Below are 17,696 nucleotides of genomic sequence, written 5' to 3' on the forward strand. Positions count from 1 at the left end.
ACTTATATAAATATTAAGAGATGTTGCAGATGCTGAGAGATTTCATGAGAGCATTTGTATATCAGTGTTGCTTGTGTCCGGTCAAGGAGTAACGTTCTCACGAAGGTTCACGATTACAGGAAATAACTGTAAACTGCTACTACTTAGACCATGTAAACCTCTGAGATAAAAAAACAAAACAGAGATAAGGATGTAAAACTTTAAAAACTTTATTAATCTTCAAACATCTATCTTCCTGAGAAGCGTGGAATGGTATTAAAATAAATTAACACACAATCAATTACAAACAGTTCGACTGTTACACAGTTTTTTTTTAGGTGCACAGTACAAAACAACTTCATTTTCGCTCAAACAAATATAATGGAGGAACACAGTAACAGCGTTGTGGATTTTGTTGCTTTTAGCGACCAATCCGGACCGGTGCAGCCTCCAAAAATTGTTTTGCGGAGAAACCACTAACCTGTTCCTATAGTTCAACCTAAACTAATTCCACAGAGCTTCTGAAGCGACAGTCTAGTGAGATTTGCCTACTGGCATCTCAACAGTCTGAACTGGTAACCTTTTCCCTCTTCACTTGTGCCACATTACACTGAAATAAAAAAGTAAAAGCAGCATTGACCAGTGCTTGGGTTCCAAACAACTTAATTATTTGAAACATCATTAACATTAAGATCATCTTTGTAAATCCATGGAACAAAGACTTTCTTAGTGCCAACCCAAGAGGCTTTTGGAAAAATTGGCCAAGGAACATGCTTTCACCACTTCAGTTCTCCTGGCAGAGGAGAAAAGAAGACCGAGACACATCAGAGTTTTAAATCACACCAAAACAATAACAGCAAGTCGAGCCACATGTGCTACTTGTCGAATGTGTGTGAGAATAAAATGCAGTCCAACTCTAGAAATGTATGTACACTACCTACAGCTACTCACTTTGTAGGTTTTTTTTCCGCTACGTTCCGACGGGCTGTTGTTTAAAAATTTAGCTTGTTATCAAAGAAAGGCACGTTAAGAAGCTCTTTTGGCTGCGTGGAACAGCTTTGACTACTGCAAACACTGTCAGGACTACAACGCTGTACATCTACTGCAAGCCTGTGCCTACACACACAGCATGTTAAATACCAACTATCACCACATCAGCCACAAACAATATACAGCTACGAAAAATTCACACATATTTACATAATGGAGTCCTGACCCTGGGAATAGACCCTATAGAATTAACAGTGTCCTGGTGCAGAAACAACCTCTATCCCACCTCTCTTCTCTGGATCTGACAGGATAAGATTTAGGTTTAAACAAGCTGACTGACAACCACTTATGCCTATCCAACCCTGTTAAATCTAGTTAATAAGGTGAGAGAGATATAGGGGTTGTTTCTGAGACAAGGCCAGTGAGTTTTTGTTTTTTGTGGGTGGTGTACTGTTAAGGCACAGGGGAAAAGAGAAGAAGTGGGAAGAGATCAAAGGCTGCTATCATACTGTATATATATATAACTGAATTTCATGGCTCCAGTGCTACTCTCAGTTGACTGACTAGTACATGTTTAGCCTGTAAACATGTCCTCATGATCTGGGTCTTCTTGATGTACAGTCAAGAGAGCCCCCGGAGTCCTCACTTACAGCTTACATAACACAAGCTCTAACGCCACCACACCCTCTTAGCTTCTAAGACAGCCCACATATAAGCGGAGAAAAGGGGAGATGTGGTATTTTTGTTACGGGGTCGCTGTGCCAAACAGATCAGATGCACCTTTCTGTGGGAGGAAGAGGGGATTTAGTTTTGTAGTTCAGTCAGTGTGGGACCTTTCTTAAAATCCTGTTAAAGATGATTGTGGATGTTGCTTCTTGTAGAGAGCAATCTGTGTTTGTCTGTGTGAGAATCTGTGTGTGTGTGTGTGTGTGTGTGTGTGTGTGTGTGTGTGTGACTGCATGATGGACGCATGCACAAGGCATTCACTAAGCATTCACCCCCTTGACACTCCACTCTGATTTCACCAATTAGGGATTCCCTATTAGATTCCAGACAACCTTTTTTGAGGCTCTGCTCTGGTCTCACATAACATAACAGTGCTGTGTGTGTGTGTGTGTGTGTGTGTGTGTGTTTGTGTGTGCGCACACAGAAGCAAACTCAGCTGTTTTCAAGTCAGAGTGCTCCCTCACGCTAAATATTCCCACAGCCAAGGCACTGCTGGGGTCAGTGTCAAGGCTGTGTGAAAAAGCCTTGACATTGCAGCTACTGTGTACGCAGGTTAAACCGCTTAGTAGTAGCCTAGGTGCCCACAAGGAAAAGTAATGAGAGTATGAAGGGCCAATATCAGAAATAAGGGTACTGTTCCCATGGGGTGCGTGAATGAGTCAGCCTTATCGGAATGCTGTGGTACAGTAGTTACATTAATTTGCGTGTGAAAACAAAAATATAAAAAGAAAAATTACATAGAAAGACGAGGAGGATCAGGCCAGGGCCAGGTTTCACTGGCGTTGCGTAATGATGACAGCACCATAGAGGGAAAGGTTTTATGAAGACGGTCTGCTTCCTGGGTCCCTGGGTGGTTGATGGACATGGCGTGAAATTTGATCTGAAGGCTGTACAGTCTTTCGGGGTTGGGTACAGGAGGGGCGAGGGGTACAGGTCAAGGCTCCAGTTTAGATGACCTCCCTGCTGTTGCGAATGGCACAGCACAGCACCATACTGAAGATCATCCCAATGATCTAGAGAAAGGAAGACAGGGTTTTGATAACTGCATAAAATCATACGCATACTCTGCGTTTATATCTGTCAATCTATCTGCCTGGATAGTCTGTGTGTGTGTGTGTGTTTATCTTCTCTCAGATCCAGACTCACCATGACTCCAGCGATGCCGATGCCCACGTAGCCAATGATGTAGAGTTTATTGTTGAAGAACTCCGCAATGCCTTCTTCACAGTCCTGCAGAACAAGGATAAGAGGAGTGTCAAGCCCTGATGAACTGAGGTTTTTTGTCATAATGCAATGCTTGGGATGGTTTGGGGGGATCCCAGCTCTTATGGAAGTCACCAAAAAGAATCATCATTCATTAACCCTTTAATTACCACACCAAGAAAAAAGCAATGGAAAAATTATTTTTTTTGCATTTTTTAGTTCCTTGGGAAAAGAGTAACAACAAACAATTTTTTGACCACACAGTTTTTTTATTATGAGCCTCGACCAAACGGCTGAGATGTCAATTAATGGTGAAAGTGCATTTTCAATAATAATAGATTGTCTTCCATTTAACTAAAAAAAAAAGACATTTTTAGTCATACATATCACTTTTTATGAACTGAGCAATGTGTAAAATCAGATACTTAAACAATATTTTGAAATATTTAATCAAAATATATAGTAAAATACCAAAAATATAATGAAAAAAATCTATAAAATGCAATCTTTTTGTAAAAATGAATCAGTCTTGCTTATCTGTGTGGTGGTGCAACAGCACAACAGTTTTGGGGCAGTTAACAAGCAGAATTTAATTTTCCTCCTGAGACTGGATCTGGTGACAGAAGTTACCTTGGTTTCTGGTGGGGTATCAGTGCAAGGGCTTGTTTTGGTTCCACAACATTTCAGCTAAAGGAAGAAAGAGAAACGTTATATCATGACAGCATATAAATTCAAAATTTCATTCAGTTGGGTTATTTTTCTGACACACAACATAATATTACACCAAATGTTGTGTTTTTTTTCCCACTTACCACTTGCTGGTACGAGGTGATCAGTGTGCTGTTATTGTTTTCATCGTAGGTTTTGGAGTAGAAGTTCTGAACGTCTTCGATTATCTGTGTGAGAGAGGAGGACAGGCGGATGAGGCCGTGCTGCAGGGGTTCATCACAGTCATTAGAATATGCAAAAAAAGTTAATTTTAACTGTTAAAGCTGTGAAACGGTAAACGTACCTTGTCTTTGTTTAAGAATCCAAACACTCCCGCGGCCACCTCAGCTCCAAAGATGATCAGCAGACAGGCAAAGAACTGAAAATATCCACAGATGAAAATAAAAATGCACTGATAAATAGGTGATAGGTGAAATCACTGCCTACTGCTTGAGAAACTGTAAAGTGATTCACCAACCGCTTGTCATTTTGGTGAGAATCTCACTGACAAAAAGCATTTAAATTCAGTGTATGTTCATGTGTTTTTTTTTGTACTCACCGACCCCAGCAGACACTGAGATTCTCGAACAGCTCCGCAGCAGCCAAAGAAACCCACCAACATCACCAGACTGCCAGCACCTATCAGGATGTACACACCTGGAGGAACAGAGAAAAGGAAAGTTATTACTTACATGCAGTGATGCAATGGTAATTAAAAAGGTGGTCAAACTATGACCTCTAGTCGATCATCATAAGGCAAACAACCACCAGCGTAAACCAACTATATTTTCAAAAAAGCATTCATTCATTTTTTTAACGCCCCTATCCTCTTGCAACTGACATAAATCTGATACTACTTACTATGATGTATACTATGAATTTACATCATTAATTTATATGTTAACCTGAAAAGGCGGGTCAACTCTATTCAGCACATAAACGGGTGCTCAGCTTCTCTCAGCTGCACAAGTTAGTTCATCTGACAATTCCAATTCATGAGAAAGCCAGAAGGGGGCAGCACAGGACAGCCGAGAATGTAAAAGGGTTGAAGTGTAACTTGAGGCCGACAGACACTGTATAGATTTCCCCGCATTCACATTTCAGACTGTACTATTTCTGTGGTCCGGCTTTGAGGCGAACAAATGACAGCGATGCCATCGGTGCTTTGTAAGACCCTCTTTTAGAGTGAACCCACCTGTTGTGTCTTCTAATAATGTCCCCATATGAGACGCCTGGTTACTAGCTTTGGTACCAAAAGGCTGATTTGGGGAAACCCCAGGCGGGGTGTTATGCGTCCCCTTGGATTCCCTGACCTGCCACTAACCCTCTCATTAGGAAAAGAACGTCATGGGTGGGTCTGCAGGGAGGAACTCAACAACAGATTGGTTCCTATTGGGCCAGTCTGCTCTCATACAGGTGGGGCCTGTTGCTAGGCGACAGCTCTGCAGAGGACAGGGTGAGAGAGGACACATCCAGCCCCAGGTGATATGGGCTCAGGTAAGAGAGAGAAAGAAACAGAGAGAGAGAGAGAGAGAGAGAGAGAAAGAGAAAGAGAGAGAGTGAGGGAGTTCATCATAGGAACCGGATGTGTCAACACAAAGACATGAGGTGACAGTATTTACTGTTACGTGGTTCCCTTTAAAACATGATGACTCCAGAGCTGTGAGCGTCACGCCTATCATTGTTGGGACAGGGAATTTAGTTGCTACTTGGAAGTGTAAAATGATCAGTTTGCATACTCTGTAACAGATCGTCTGTCAAGTGTTCCCAACTGGTGGCATGTGATGCTGACGCCTTCGCTTGTCACAAACTGACAAAAAAAGCTGTTTCAGTATTTGGTTTCAGGGGAAAAAAACCATGACAGCCTCTTTACACAGGCCTAGGTCTAAACCACTGAGGTAGTAAATTATGAAAGGTTGTCCTAATTCAAGGCTTTTTCTCATTTAGTATAACGCAGGCCTATCAGTTTCAAAGTACAGGGAGAAGAGAAGTTGCGTATGGGCTCAACACCATGGGAACCAGCCATGGCAACTACTGAGCGCTCTCAGCTGTGCCTCCTGGGACAGTGCTCTCACTGTCAGAGCCATGTGTAGCTTTACTCTCAGAGGACCTGACAGAGGCCACCCTTCCTCAGCCTAACCGCATGGACATCTGAGTCTTAGCTCACACACACACACACACACACATATATACACATATACAGACACACACACACACACAGGAACAGATGATGACATACCTTTGGGGTATTGTAGGATATTGCAAAAAAAAAAAAAAAAAAAAAAATCTGCAACACTGTTTACCATTACACAACTTTACCAGTCAGTGAGCTGACTTCAGACCAGAAATAGTGATAACCAGGGATGGAAAAGTCTAATTTTAGCCTATGACTATGATTATGACTATCTGGAGACAGTGACTAAAATAACTGACGTTATCGCCACTATCAGACACACCGCTGTGTGTAGGGAGTGGATGTAGAGCGCTACTCCTTCACTGGACAACTGAGGGACACACACACACACACACACACACACACACACGCCTGACTTAGGCTTGTAGCCACAGCCCAATCTGCACTATCATTTCATTTGAGTTCCCCTCTCCTTTTTCCTTCCACTCTTTGCCATGGTTCCCCATCTGTTTCTATGATTGTCCTCTGCCATATGCCTTTATAACTGTCCCCACTTTCCACCCCCCCCCCTCTCTCTTTCCATCTGGGTAGAGTGAATGATTGAAAGGTGGTCTGTGGCAGGACTGTGGTTTTCCCTCATCTATTTATCCTCTATGTACAGCATCATTTCCTGTTATTCACACCCTCCCCCAGATTGAAAGAAGCACATGAACGTCTAATAAGCACAAGAATGGGTGCATATTATGATGAGTGCACACATGTATCTGCCTACTTGCACACACATCCTGTTACAGTTTACTCCCACACCCTTGAACCCAACACACACATACACAAAAACAGACACACAAACACACACCCTTGATTCCTGAACACGGACACCCTCCCTTTACATCCAAACTTGAATGTGAATGTCTGTGTGTGTGTGTATACATTTGTATGTGATTTGTATGTGGTGGTGGAGTGTGTGTTTTTGTGTGTGTTTGCATGCTGTTGTCTCCATATGTGTGTGTGTGTGTGTGTGTGTGTCTGTGTGTGTGTGTGTGTGTGTGTGTGTGTGTGTGGACAGGCCTGTGGTAGGAATATTCCCTCCGTCATAGAGACATAGAGTTTTATTTACAGGCAATGGGTGTTGCATGGAAATATGTTAATAAACAATTTTATAGCTCTCCTCTGGACTGAGAATGACAGAAAAGAGAGCAACATGTGAGCAAAAAGTGGCGGTGGGTGAATAGACTGGCTTGGTATTTAGGATAATTAATCATGATTCAGGAATAGGAGCTTTAATTTTCAGAATTTCTACAAAATCACTTTCTGCCCCTGCTCATTGGGTGAGCTATGTACCTCGTCTATGATGATTGGCTGAGGTGTGTGTGGTACTCACCAATGAAGAAGGTGTCAGGAGCCCCATCACCGTAGAGCAGGGCCACAGTCTCTGGGTCAAAGCGCAGCCACAGCCCCACTGCCAGCACCAAGGAGCCCATCAGCTACAGGGAGAGAGGACAGAAAGACATGCAATTACATGTTTATTACACAAAAACAAATTGCAGAGAGAAAAAACCCCCATAAAATGACACTAGTCCAACTGATTTCACTGATTAGTTCAGTCCAACTGATTTCACTGATTAGTTCCCTCCCTCACGGGTTGAAGATGTGCTAATCAGTGAAATGAGCTGCTGTAGTGTTTATTTGGAATGGAAACATGAAAACACATGGCTCATTCTGAGAAATGCAGACCATCCTTATTCTGAGAAACGCAGACCATCCTTATTCTGAGAAATACGGTTGATTAAAGTTGACGATCAATTTTCAAATATTTATTTCATAATAAATGACATGTTTCCCATACCATTCCTATCAGGGCTTAGATCTGACAGCATTGTGGCAAGTCAACTTAAGCATTCATCATAAACGCAGCAATCTTTTCATCTAAAATGAGCAGAGTGGAAAAGCATGTTCTCCAGGCCTTCGGGGAGCTTGTTCTTTTGCTCTCTCTAAATGTGATTTTCCACATAAATAAAGCAACTAGTGGCATGGAGTTTCCACTCTGGCCCTCCACCCTTGCACTTGAACAACAGGAGTGTAATTTCAATAAGAGTTAGTTAGGCTAAATAAGTATGATATGTTATGAGAAAATTAAATTACTTTTGTGTCAAAACAATGGGCTTACATCATGGGTGAATCATGTAAGTGAACAAAGCCAATATCCCTAAGCCAATTTAACATTCAAACTCAGAACCCCCTTCAGGAACCTCTGGCTTGCCAGTGGTGAGAAAATCCCCCTTTTGGCTGTGGGCAGCAGAGCGGCACCTTGAGGTTAAACAGGCCCTCCTGTTTGTTTGGAAATGTGGTTACATGTGGCTCATATTTTCCTTCATCTAAAGCACCATCAATATACAACACACATCCTATACAGTCATAAATGCTGCAATGCGAACTTTGACTGCAAAAAGAAACTACTACTCTAAGTGCTCAATAGCAAATGTTTTTTCAGCCTTCCGAAGTGAGGCTGAGACCTGAGATGCTCTTAGGGACACAGACTTGCTGAGTAGGCCTACAGACTGTGGTGGGTGCTCCACTGACAGATCAATGCTGAGAGGTTTTAATGATCACTGAGCTGTTTCCATGCCCCCTGAGGATAATCCACTCGAAAAAGCTTCAGGCTGAGCTTCAAAACAACACAGTGTTTATGTGTGTGTGTGTGTGTGTGTGTGTGTGTGTGCAGAGAATAAAAAATGATTCGTCCAAATGGAGAGTATTTGCGACAGTGCTCGTCACATGGTCCCTGCGTGTCCTAGATCTCAGAATTTAGGCAGCCGGGGGTTTGTGAGTCTGTTTGTTTGTGTGTTGTAAAAGAACAAGCTCTGTTGAATGAATCTATTCAGAAAAACAAACCCTGTTGCTAGGTTCAGGCAAAACAAACTGTCCTACCTCTTATCTTTATTTCCTTCTCTGCCTCTTATTTTCCAGCTCTACTCTGCCTCTTATCTGTTCTCCACTTCCCCTTCCTTCACCTCTTTCTTTCCTTATCTTCTTCATCTCATCCTCATCCTCTCCTCGTCTCCTTTCCTCTCCAGGTCCTAGGCTTATATTTTACAGTGCAGGTCTGAAGAGGAGCCAGTAGCCTAGCTGTAAAACATGGGAATGGGACAGGCGTTGGGAAGGAGGCTTCCTCCCAAACTGAGGATTTAGTGTCATGCATGGTGATGTATGGGACAGCTGAGCACCTGGGGTTGCAGCATTAGCAGATCCAGAGTTATAAAGCATGAAGTGAAGGCTGTGGGTATGGAGACTGACTGGACCTGGCTGGATTAGGCTGGAGAGCGGTTCTGGATCCAGTTAACGCTGGTATTTGTCGAAACACAGGATAGTGTGATGTTGGTGGAGGAGATGTGAGGTGGAGATTGTTGTGTTAGATAAGCTATGGTCATCCCAGGCTAGTTTGTGTGTTTACTGAGTATATAGAGGAGCAGGTGGTTGTATTACGGTTGAATAGAGCTTAGGGTTGTTTGTGCCTTAGCCAACCCTAATTACTATTGTGGACACTTTTAAAAGCCTTGTATTGGTGGCAACAATAGATGTTGACTGCAAAAGTTGACTGCAGCACAGAAAGGTCTGGGGAGATCAAGGTAGCAGCTCTTTAGACAGTTATCCAAGTAGGAATTAACAGGCTACATCCAACAGTGCAGATAGCAGACGACATGCTAAGTACATCCTCAACTCAGTGGCACTACAGAGCCTGGCTGTCCCAAAGGTCCCATTAACCCCCTTACTACTTACATACCCCTCTGCTTTACCCCCCACCACTTCGCCTGCCACCGCTACCCTGGCTGACACCAGACGCACCCCTCCCCTCGCCCCAACTCCGCTGCCTCTCTACCTCCCAACTCTACACCCTCCCCTCTCATCTCCACCTCGCCTCCTTCTGGTTCACCCCCCCCCCCACCCCAACCTCGTCTCTCTCCCTCCCTCCCTCCCCCAAAGGACAAAGGCCCACTGTCTCCCTGTGACTACGCTTTGGCACACAATAGGAGGGAAACAGAGAGACACAATGAAAGAGAGAATGAAAGAGGGAAGGGAGAGAAGAAAAGAGAGAATAAGAGACCAAAGTCGTTAGGGGACCAAACTTCTTCTTCTTCTTTTTTTTCTTTCCATGCCAGCGGACACAGACACTGGAGTGGCATCTTATTCAGTAACAAAGTAAACACTCTAGCCTGTTTTGTCTTTTAATACGCTGATGGAAATGAGAATAGCAGAGTTGGCCATGAGAGTGTGCATTTGTCCATATGTCCCCTCTCTCTCCTAACAGCCCTGAGGTTAGTTTATAAGTCTGGTTATTTCTAGACAGGGATGGAAATCTCTGGGTCCAAGCTTTATTGAGGTTCTTTTACGGTGTAAGGCCTAGTTTTTAACAGTGTAGTTAAATGGTGTTTTTTTGGCACAGAAGTAGTGGCACAGAACAAGCTCTTCAGCACAGAGAAATAGGGGTATTCTTAAGGCTGAATACTGGCACCATATTGAATTTTGGTTTGAATTGTAAAAAGCTTCAAAATGTTGGATACTTAGAATGAGTTCACATTGTAATAATTCTAATCATTCTAATTTCTGTGCAAATTTATTGAGAAGATATGACACTGTACTGTATATCCATTTTGGAAGAGAAAAAAAACATTATCTGAAGTTCAGTTTCTTTAAAAGATAGAGGAATCAGTCTATAAAACCATTAATAGCTAAACTTGGCATTGTGCTAAATTTGAGCTAAACTAGTTTTCACTTGTTTTGAATGATACCCAGCGCTAAACACCCTGCTCATTAAGTTATACAATACAATCTTCTGTACTTTACCTACCAGCCCTTATCTTTTCCTCCATCCTGCTCTACTTCCTATTCTCTTTCCTTTTCAGTTAGGCTTACCTAATAATTCAAGTGCAATAAATAGTGTATAGGCTGTTAAATGGCTTCATATTACTATGAGGCAATGTTTGCCTTCACACTGTTCACTTCACACAGGCTCCATTTTTGACTAAATAGGGCAATCATTGAACTATAGCACACACCACACAGGCCAGACTAGCATGGTATTGATGTTCTGTTGTAAGCTGTTGAATTTGCAGCTATGAGTGTAATGTACACAAAAGCTTGGCCTGGTTTATATTAATGACAGTTTAGTAATGGAGCCCCGCAGGAATCTCACTACATCATGATGGGGTGACAGGGAGTCGGAAGGATTTATAAACACAGACCCACTTTGCGTTGATGGATAACATGTTTGTGCGTGTGTGTGTGTGTGTGAAATGAGTGTGTGTATCAAGCGTACATCATTCTTCATCATTCAAATGGCAAAAACGACTTTATTCTGGAATTCATAATTAGTCCAGAGAGCGTTGTGGCTCTTCCTCAGTGTGTGTATGTGTGTGTGTGTGTGTCAATATGTGTGAGAGCTCTCATCTGTTGACAGCATCCAAAGTGTTACGGCCAGTCCGACGGAAGCGCCACAGGCCCGTCGACTCAGAGCTCACGGGGGGGGATTTGACGGGAGCCATATCCGCCCCTCCTCCACCCGCTTTCATCACACACTCTTCTCATCATCCCTCCCGCGCTCCACCAGCAGTACAGGGGGCTGCAGCCCATGGGGGGATTGGGATGCAGTGATTATGAGCGGGGGGTTGGAGATGGAGGGCGGGGATCACTGTTCAGTTGTAGTTGAAAGAGTACAGGCTCAGATGACAGGGAAAGTGCAGCACACACACACACACACACACACGCACACACAGGAACAGGGTTTCTGTCTATCCTTAAAGGGCTTTGTTGCTACATGGAGCATCAAAAAGGGGGGAGAGCTGCTTTTCGGGAGTTTGTCTAGTGAGGGAATACTGGTCCTGGATGAGACTTGACATACACTAACCCAGTGTCCTACTGTTCTTACTGATCTGGTTCCCTGTCTTTATCTAGGTTGAATTCATGCCAACTGTCTCTCTTTTGCCACGTGCGCGCGCAAACCCGCACACGGATATCCCTCTCAATCTGCCACTGACCCTCTTCTCCCCCTATCACATTAGCTGCCTTTAACTCCCGACTCTTCTTCTATCAAAGCAATCCCTTTTCTCCATCGGGGAAATCGCCTATCCGCTTTCTCCACGTCTCTTCCCCTCTCATCTTCACCTCTCTGTCTCTGTGTTAGACACTCTAGGTGTGTCAAGGAGATCCCAGCCACACCCACACACACCCTGGATGTTGTGCTCATGCTACAATGGGAATGGCATAACACAACGCTGAGGCTAGCTGCTGCATTTGGGGCTCCGGCAGGCTCTGCTCAGCCAGGCAGGAGTAGCAGACTGAAGTTATGCCATTGTCCTGCTGTCACAATGGATCCATTCACACTGCGCTCAGCGCCTGATCCACTCCGCAGATGCTGTGTTGGAAAATCACACACACACACACACACACACACACACACACACACACACACACACACACACACACAAAGGAACTTCCCTTCAGAGGAGCAAGCACGGTGGCACACAGACAGCACAGACATAAGCATGAGCGTGCACATACATACATACATACATACACACACACACACACACACCCACACACACAAAGTCACAAATACACACATGGAGCAGATTATCCCTGTGAGATTCAGATGACTGTATATGTGTATGTGTGTGTGTGTGTGTGTTCATTTATAGTAAATGAATGGACTTGAACAAGGATGTCAAAGTTTAGAAGAGCACAAGCCACATATACAATGCATGTGTGCAGGACACACACACACACACACACACACACACACACACACACACACACACACACACACACACACACACACACACACACCTTTCACATCCACCTGACAGTTTGACCTGAGGAAAGTGACTCTCTTGGGTCTCATTCTGAGACTGAGTGCTGTTCAAGCTTGGTGCTGAAAATGAACGTTTGCACAGTTCAGTCAATTCAGTGTAGATATGGTAGACCCGGAAATCTTCATAGCCTATCCTGTTTGTTGGAGCGCAGCACTAGTGCCCAAGTGTTCCCTTGTAAAATTTTATAATAGGAAGCAGTTGGGAGGCTCATGATGGCTGTAACTTTAGTTTATCAATCACTTCTCTGCAATGTCTGTTAATGAAGCCATGAGGCGCAGAAAGCCAACTGCTGAGTTGGTTTTCCATGCTCTCTCTCTCTCTCTCTCTCTCGCTCTCTCTCTCTCTCTCTCCTCTTCCTTTCAAAAACACGCTTCCCCGGGAAAAAAGGGGCGGATTTTTCCTCTGTGGAAAATCTGATTTGAGCCCGGCGAGCCAAAACTAAACCTCTGGCTGTCACCCTTTCCGCGCCACGGAGAGTAAACCCACGCCGGACGGCCACTAAATAAAGCCCACGAAGAGCCCACGAAGAGCGAATGAATGTGCAAACTGTAAACAATCTCAGCATTATTACTAAAATAACACGTGGGTGTGAAAGTCAACTGTGTGTGTGAGGAGCGGCAGCCTGCCCGGACCGCACTGCACTTGCTGCAATTCATTTACACACAACGTGCATCACCACCATCAGCACCCACACAACCGCCGCATGCACTTACCCAGAATATGAAGTTGAACACGAACAAAAGGTATTTCACGCATTTCATTCCTCCTTCCACTTTCCCCATTTCGACTGGATATCTCGGTATTTGCTTTTCCCCGACAAAATCACGCAAACTAGTAGTAATAGTGGTTGTGTTGCCTCCGGGCGATGTGACAATAACGGTCCACCCTGGTCAAAACACTTGTGCATCAAACGCTGTCAATTTCTACAGTAGTCTCACACACACACATACACACACACAAAACACTGCAGGATCCGCTTAGACTCTTTCCAGACCGCCCATTTTAATAATATAGGGGGGCATGAAGGGGGGACTGAGACTACACGATTGGGACTTGACACAAAGCATGCAGAGGAGTTGGCTCCCTAAGCAAAAATCACTATAATTGTAATATTCTGTAATATCCTGTAATATTCCTATTATATAGTAACTTATAATGTGTTTGTGGTCCTAGTAAGTTTATAGCCTAATGACCGTATCGCACTTAATGTTAGGGTAGCCTATATATATTTTTGTGTGTCTATAGCACTCAATAGTGAGTTTATATTGACCTTGTCGTATTTTATGTTAGCCTACTTTTTATCTCCTATGCGATCACTATTATATTCCTATAAAGTTTAATATTCCTATCGGCACTTCAGTGTCTGTGGGGCTCAGTGGTGAGTGGTGAAGGACCTTATCGAGCTTTATGGTGTTTTCTTATCTCCTCCTTTTTTTCTTTTTCTTTTTTTATTTAACTTTGTTTTTGTAGAATCAGATTAGCAATTTGGATGTTGTGAAGAGTTACTCAACATCCTTTCACAAGAAACGTTCATTTTGGACGTGTTGCTTTATCAGAGGAGTCCTACATTGCTTAAGTGTCTGCAGTATCACCTTGCCTTTCCTTGACCTCAAACCACATAGCCTTTTAGTCCAGCAAATATTATTATTACGGACCCCGCCCCCCCCCCAAAAAAACAAGCCCAAATAACAAAACAGTTAAAAGTCACAGTCAATGTAATCAATCAGACGGTTGCTGATTTTAGAAAACTCTCCTAATAAATTTGAGTTGTAGGCTAGTTATTATTATTGTTATTATTATTATTATTATTATTATTATTATTATTATTATCATCATTAATATATGTATATACTGTATATATATATATATATATATGGAGGAGGAGTCAAGGAGGAGTATCGACTTTTAGATTCTGATGAGGGCTTTAAGATGTATTCACTGTTTCTTAAACGATGGATTGGGACCCAAAATACTTTCTGCTGGATCATTAATGGAACACTACATTTAAGTTCTGGGCAGGATAAGTTTAAGAACTCCAAGTTTCACCACATATAGGGCTGCCCTCCTTATTCGATCAGGTTTTTTTTGCATTACAATAGAAGTCACAAATATGTATTAGTCTGAGAAAAACTCATAAAGAAACTTTTACAGATTTGTGTATTGGACTAGTTGATTTCTTGATTAAATCCTTAGTCTTGCAGCACTGTAATGGCCATGATACATCATTCATCTTGGTGCAAAGCGTCATTCAAGCACAAACAAGATACAAACTAAATCTACTATTAATGAAATGGAAAGAGTTGCTCCTCTGCTGGCTTCCCCTCCCCCCTTCGGCATCTTAAAACATTCTCAAACCTCTGCTTGACATCACCGATTGGGGGAATAACTCAGCAGCAGCACCACGTTCAACATAAATATTTTCTCCAGAACCATGGAGAGGAGAAGCGACATCCAAATAGCAGTTCATTTTATCATGGGGAAATTAGGCACTGGTTAGAAATGTCCTTATAGAGGAACAGAACAATCTGCCAAGCCACCAGCGAGAGGGGAGGGGGGGAGTCCAGATTCAGTCAGAAAGGAATGAAATGATGGTGGGAATGAGAGAGAGAGAGAGAGAGAGAGAGAGAGAGAGAGAGAGAGAGAGAGACTAGAGGGAAAACAAATGCTTAGATGCAAATCAGAAATATCTCTCTTCAATCATTCACCCCTGTGTCTCACGGTTTAACCCTCTGATAGCTACAGAGGAGTTTGTGTGGTGCATTTTGTCCTCTGAGACTCATTAGGAGGATGGAGAGAACATAAAAAAGGTTTAGTTTGGACTGTAACCAGGGAGGGACAGAGAGAGAGCAGTGCCAAAAGAGAAGAGGGTGACAAGATCCCTGCTAGTTTGTTCCCAGGCATTTGTGTTGTTGGATGAATCTAAAGTAGAGTGACGGCTCATGTGATATATGATTCCAAAAATGTGAATATGAAAAATGTATAGGTCATAACTCCCTTCAAATAACAGCAAATAGTTGACTAGTCAAGATCATTTCACAGCGTAATGTGATACTAAACAGACATACAAAGGCTCTAGTTTAGATAGATGGATGTTATTCAGCTCTATATTAGCACTGACTCTTACTGTAGACCAGATGTTTTTGGCAAACTATGGTAAGTCTCTAATGCTGAATATGAACATATTTGAGTTTATCTTGTTGTGTGTCGGCTAAATGTAAACAGAGTCAGTTGGAAGTTTGTGGTTCTTGTAAGCATCTTCACAATTTGAGTGAAGTCGGCGTGTTTCTCCCCCTCTGTTGAATGGGTGGGACCATTAATGGCTGTTGTTATTTGTCTGTCAGTTACACCCATGCTTGGGTCAGGGCCTTGGCCTTTTTGTCGGGTCTGAGGTCATTATTGAAGACAGATTGTTAAACATTGTTTGCTGTGAGGGTCAGTGTTAGTCTTGCTTTCTCAGGACCAGGACACGCATGAAGCCATACCTCATAATTTGAAGCCTGGTACAATTCTTTACTTAATTTTTTTTTTTTTTTTAATCTTGATTACATGTTTAATTTAGCTATAACAACAACATTTTTAGATTCTTCATAAGGATAACAAACTGGCAGTAGTTTCCAAAAGTGAATGAAACTTCTAAATGTGGCAGCATAGCACCATCTACTGGTCATACTATAACAAATGACTGAATTGGCCCCCTTTTTTTTTTTTTTTTTTTTTTTTAAATCTAGGGCAAGTTGACTGAGCAGGATCACTCTTTTCCAGCAACACCATACTTCACATTCACAGTTACACACATTCACACCAGGTAGCTGCTCAGCAAAACCACAGTGTTTAACTGTTGGTCACAAAGCAGTTATAGTGCCTTGCTCAAGGGCACATTGACAGTGGCAGTTGAGGGAAGGGAGAGTGTTATCATTCACTTTCCCCACCCATGTTTTCCGAGCTGATCCGGGGATTCAAACTAACAACCTTCTGGTCACAAATCTTAAATAAAAGTTAAAAAAAAAGAGTAAAAAATTGATGAAATTTCAAAACATAATGCCTTTGTTTGAAATTTATATCCTAACCACCATCCATTTTCCATTCTCAGAGGTTTGTGGGAGGATTGATGTATGTGTACAGTTAGAATTCTTTATTTTCCTCTCTTTAATTCCAGGTTACTGCCTAATTTACAACTATTGCAGCAAGGACAGTTAATAAACCACATCGCCTGTTTATACTTCCTGCCAAAGCGAGAGGTTATCTGAGGTCGGCCTCCATCTAGCCCTCTGCAAAACCCTTTGATTAGAGATCCCTGACGGTGAGGTTTCCTGGCAACAGATCCAGAGTAAAATAGCATCGTGTATGATCTGTGGAGCAGCGCTAGGGAGGGCGAGAGCGCTGTCAGGCACCTGGGAGGGGTGTTGATGTGAGGAGAGGTGCAGGATTTAACTCTCAGTGAGAAGTAGATGAGAGATGAGAGAGAGAGAGAGAGAGAGAGCGAGAGAGGGAGAGAGCAATCCAGTGTTGGAGGACTCAGTTGGCACCAGGTATCATTTTCTACTTGACGAATAAAGAGGGTGGCATTGTCTTGTTGAATCCTGTGAAAAAGGCCCAATGTGAGATGAGAGAGTTGGTGCCACAGCCAGGCATGAAGTCTACAGCCGTGGCCTCTCAGTGCGGGTGACCAGCAGGCCATAGTGGAGTGCTCTCCCTCTCATTTCCTGTGGGTGTCTGTGACTGGCACCCATTCCCTGGCTAACACAGTGATGATCAGACAGTATAAACATTCAGTGATGGATGGATGGCTGGCACTGGGGAGAGTGCAATCACCATGGAGCCACAGTTAGAAAGCACTTAGCGAACTGCTCTTTTTGTTACTGCCCAACCAATATGTTAGATTTGGATTGTGCTGAATGAAATCTGAGAGACAATAGCGGCAGTAAGGATGTTTTAAAACATACCTTTCCAAAAGAAAGAGCACTTTTATGGTCTTTTCTGTTGGTTGTTCTGAGCTCCCCCTTTTTTTTGACCCCCCTCAATGACTCCCCTCAATCCAGGCATTCCCCACAGCTCCGTTTACACCAGTTTTCTGAGGTGACAGGAATTCC

The 17,696-nt window shown here is 43.0% G+C and overlaps 1 protein-coding gene across 1 annotated transcript; it reads right to left on the reverse strand.

Moving 5' to 3' along the window:
• Positions 1-231: 231 nt before the first annotated feature.
• On the reverse strand, positions 232-13,479 carry LOC139641705 (CD9 antigen-like). Its single transcript, XM_071516257.1, has 8 exons — positions 13,320-13,479; positions 7,122-7,224; positions 4,166-4,263; positions 3,911-3,985; positions 3,711-3,794; positions 3,529-3,585; positions 2,842-2,925; positions 232-2,708 (listed from the first exon to the last, which is right to left on the reverse strand). Exons 1-8 carry the CDS (start codon positions 13,386-13,388, stop codon positions 2,643-2,645), a joined length of 636 nt encoding a protein of 211 aa, XP_071372358.1. The 5' UTR covers positions 13,389-13,479; the 3' UTR covers positions 232-2,642.
• Between the last annotated feature and the right edge of the window lie 4,217 nt (positions 13,480-17,696).

This window comes from Centroberyx affinis, unplaced genomic scaffold (genome assembly GCF_046629955.1).
Source record: "Centroberyx affinis isolate AG114_WGS23_722 - 3 ecotype Tasmania unplaced genomic scaffold, CSIRO-AGI_Caff_v1 ptg000396l_1, whole genome shotgun sequence".
Lineage (NCBI taxonomy): Eukaryota > Metazoa > Chordata > Actinopteri > Beryciformes > Berycidae > Centroberyx > Centroberyx affinis.

Bases quoted from the DNA above. Each gene is read 5' to 3' on its own strand.
- LOC139641705 (XM_071516257.1), bottom strand. From the start codon at position 13,388: ATGGGGAAAGTGGAAGGAGGAATGAAATGCGTGAAATACCTTTTGTTC. The intron at 3,986-4,165 runs GTGAGTACAAAA...GGATATTTTCAG, and splicing joins CTCAGTGTCTGCTGGGGTCG to TTCTTTGCCTGTCTGCTGAT. The intron at 3,586-3,710 runs GTAAGTGGGAAA...TTCTTCCTTTAG, and splicing joins TCACCTCGTACCAGCAAGTG to CTGAAATGTTGTGGAACCAA.